A 2,940-nucleotide genomic window follows, 5' to 3' on the forward strand; every position below is an offset into this window, starting at 1 on the left:
TTTTTTTTTTTAAAGAGACAGGGTCTTGTTTTGCTGCCCAGGCTGGAGTACAGTGGCTTGATCATGGCTCACTGCAACCTCCAACTCCTGAGCTAAAGTGATCCTCCTGCCTCAGCATCTGGAGCAGCTGCGATTACAGATGTGAGATTCTGAACCCTGCTACTGGCTCTACTTAACCTTTTCTTGACCTTCCTTGCCATTCAGCTTCCCGGAGTTTCCAGAGACAGAGTTTGTTGAGCAGTTTGGCAAGAAACAGAGGGGCCTGGGTGTCAGTTGGAGACCTTGGTCCTGGCCGAGGCATCGAAGCCTCTGACTACATTAGGATAAAATATGTGGCCTTCAGTTCCCCTGGAAGGTGTCTGAGTTTTCCACTGGTGCATTCCTGTGCTTCAAAGACGATGAAGTGTTTACCCAGCAGTAGGTGCGATGGAACACAGAGGCCGGGGAAGGCCAGGGATGCCATCCAGGGACTGATGGGACTGTTGTTTTGGAATGCCAAGCCTGGCATTTACCACGTCCACCTAATGCACTTTCCTAAAATAGCATCGCCAGGCAGCCATCAGTATTTAACATTTTCTGTCTTGGACGATTTGTGAGCTTCTTGCCTTCTGTTTACCCTGAATTTCCCTTTGTTTGAGTAATTCATCATTCTCTGTGGTAATGATCTGTCCTGTAGTTCTCTGCTGATCATATCCTAGGGTCCGTGGAGACATGGCCACGACCATATCATTTTATTTATTTGTATATTTATACATTTGTATATTTTTGAGACAGAGTCTCATTCCATTGCCCAGGTTGGAGTGCAGTGGCACAATCTCAGCTCACTGCAACCTCCACCTCCCGGGTTCAGCTGATTCTCCTGCCTCAGCCTCCCAAGAAGCCTCCCACAATACAGATGTGCACCACTACACTCGGCTAATTTTTTCTTTTTAGTAGAGATGGGGTTTCACCATGTTGGCCAGGCTTATCTCAAACTCCTGACCTCAAGTGATCCACCCCCCTCAGCCTCCCAAAGTGCTGGGATTACAGACGTGAGCCACCACGCCCAGTCAGACCTTGTCATTTTGTGCTTGTACCCTCCAAGCATAGGGAACTTGGCAAATGGTTCATGCTCCGTAAATGTATGTAGGTAAATGAATAAATACATGCATGAATGAGAGGTTGAAATAAATCATATTCATTAGGAACTGTCTTGCAAATAATAGAAACCTAGCTTAAATCAACTAGAGTAAGAGAAGAGGGGGATTTTTGAGTCACAAAACTGAAAAGTCGAGAAAAAGACTTTTAAGCATGAATGGGGTTCCAGACATGACTAGATCTGAGAGTTCCCAAGGTAATGTTGGGAAGAACAACATCTCTGACTCTCAGCTCTGTTGTCTTGATGGTGGTTTCTTGATTAGCTGGCAGTTTCCTGATCATCTTGTCACCTCAGCAACCCGTGTGAGCAGAGTCTTATTTTCCCCTAATACTTCCGGCAGAGCTATGGGATTGAGTCTCATTGGTTGTGGTCGATCACACGCTTCTTCCTGAACCAGTCACTGAGGCCAGGGAGATGGGATGCTTGGGTCAGCCAGGCCTGGATCATGTCTTTCAGGGCTTGGGGCCCAGGTAGAGGGGGAGGGAGGAGGTTCATCTGTGGCTGAAGCTCATAGGTTGAGACTGGGAGAAGTTCAGTTCCCCCAGAGAAAACTGCGTGTCGCCATAAACAGCGCAGTAGATGCCAGGCAGGCAGTGAGAGCAGTAATCTGCACACAGGGCATCAGGGTTTTTAGAAGGTGGGCTGGGGTGTAGGGGTTCTGTTCGTTGGTTTTCCACGTTTCTCAGAAAAGGCACCTAGGGGACAGGTGCTCCTCATTGTGTATGAAGGACTTTTGCACCCTTGACCCTCGCCTATTACAAGGCTGTTGCAAACTCCAGTCTCCTCCTGCCTGGAGCCCCAGTCATTGTGCCCATCCTACCAGCCTCTTCAGATTTCCAAACGCTGCCTGTAGGGAACCTGTTAAAGCCTGTACTTCCACTAGACTGTGTGTCTGAGGGTTGCCAAGCCCACCTCAGTCCCCAGTGCATAATAGGTGCTCAGTTAACAACTGAGGGGCAGATGGCTAGATGACCTCCTCCTTAGGGAGAAACCAGGACTGTGGACCTGAAAGGGGCTGCATGATGTTGTCCTGTCCCCTCGCTGTATGTGCCCTGTGCTGCCAGCAGCCAGCATCGATTGGTACTTGGCTCACCAAGGGGGCTGGTACGTTTTGGTGGTGAGATACCTGAGGCCTAGTTCACTTCACTGCTGAAGAAACACTTCTGATGTGCTCTTCTGCCCTAAGGCAAATTCATCCACCCCTTCCCCACCCATTTATCCACTCTCACCCATCCATCATCTACCCAGCAGACATTCACTGAGCACCATAACCTGGGCTCTGTCCTAGGCTCTGACAATACAGCAGCAGATACTACAGGTAATAATCTCCAGTCAGGGAGCATTTATTTTCACGGAGAGAGACCGACAAGAAACAGTAGGCACAATAAATAAATCCTAGCGCTAGAGAAAGCCATCCTAAGTGCTATAGAAAGAAAAGAGACAGGCCTTTGTAATAGGGGCGGCTTGCAGTTTTAAATAGGGTGGTCCAGGCTCACTGAGAAGGTGACACTTGAGGAAAGACTTGATGGAGGTAAGAAGGCCAACCAGGGGGTAGCAAGAGCACGTGCAAAGGCCCTGGGGCATTACTGTGCCGGTTCATAGGTGGGATAACCATGGAGGCTGAAACAGTGGGAATGAGAGGAGAGTGACAGATGAGGCCAAATGAGGTACAGCTGGGCCCTGGGATCTGCGTCAGCACTTTGACTTCTACACTGAAAAATAGGCTGACTTTGGAGAGGTACTTTAAAAAAAATTAGTTGTTTAGAGATGGGGGCGTCATTCTGTTACCCAGGCTGGTGTGG

At 48.8% G+C, this 2,940-nt stretch overlaps 1 protein-coding gene across 1 annotated transcript in view; it reads left to right on the top strand.

Moving 5' to 3' along the window:
• The first annotated feature begins 2,106 nt into the window (after positions 1-2,106).
• LOC105517681 (multidrug resistance-associated protein 1-like) overlaps positions 2,107-2,940 on the top strand; it is a 50,524-nt gene continuing 49,690 nt past the window's right edge. The window contains exon 1 of the mRNA XM_011950298.1: positions 2,107-2,242. Within this exon, the coding sequence (XP_011805688.1) occupies positions 2,107-2,242 (136 nt within the window). The remainder of the gene's footprint in view (positions 2,243-2,940) is intronic.

This window comes from Colobus angolensis, unplaced genomic scaffold (genome assembly GCF_000951035.1).
Source record: "Colobus angolensis palliatus isolate OR3802 unplaced genomic scaffold, Cang.pa_1.0 Scaffold305, whole genome shotgun sequence".
Lineage (NCBI taxonomy): Eukaryota > Metazoa > Chordata > Mammalia > Primates > Cercopithecidae > Colobus > Colobus angolensis.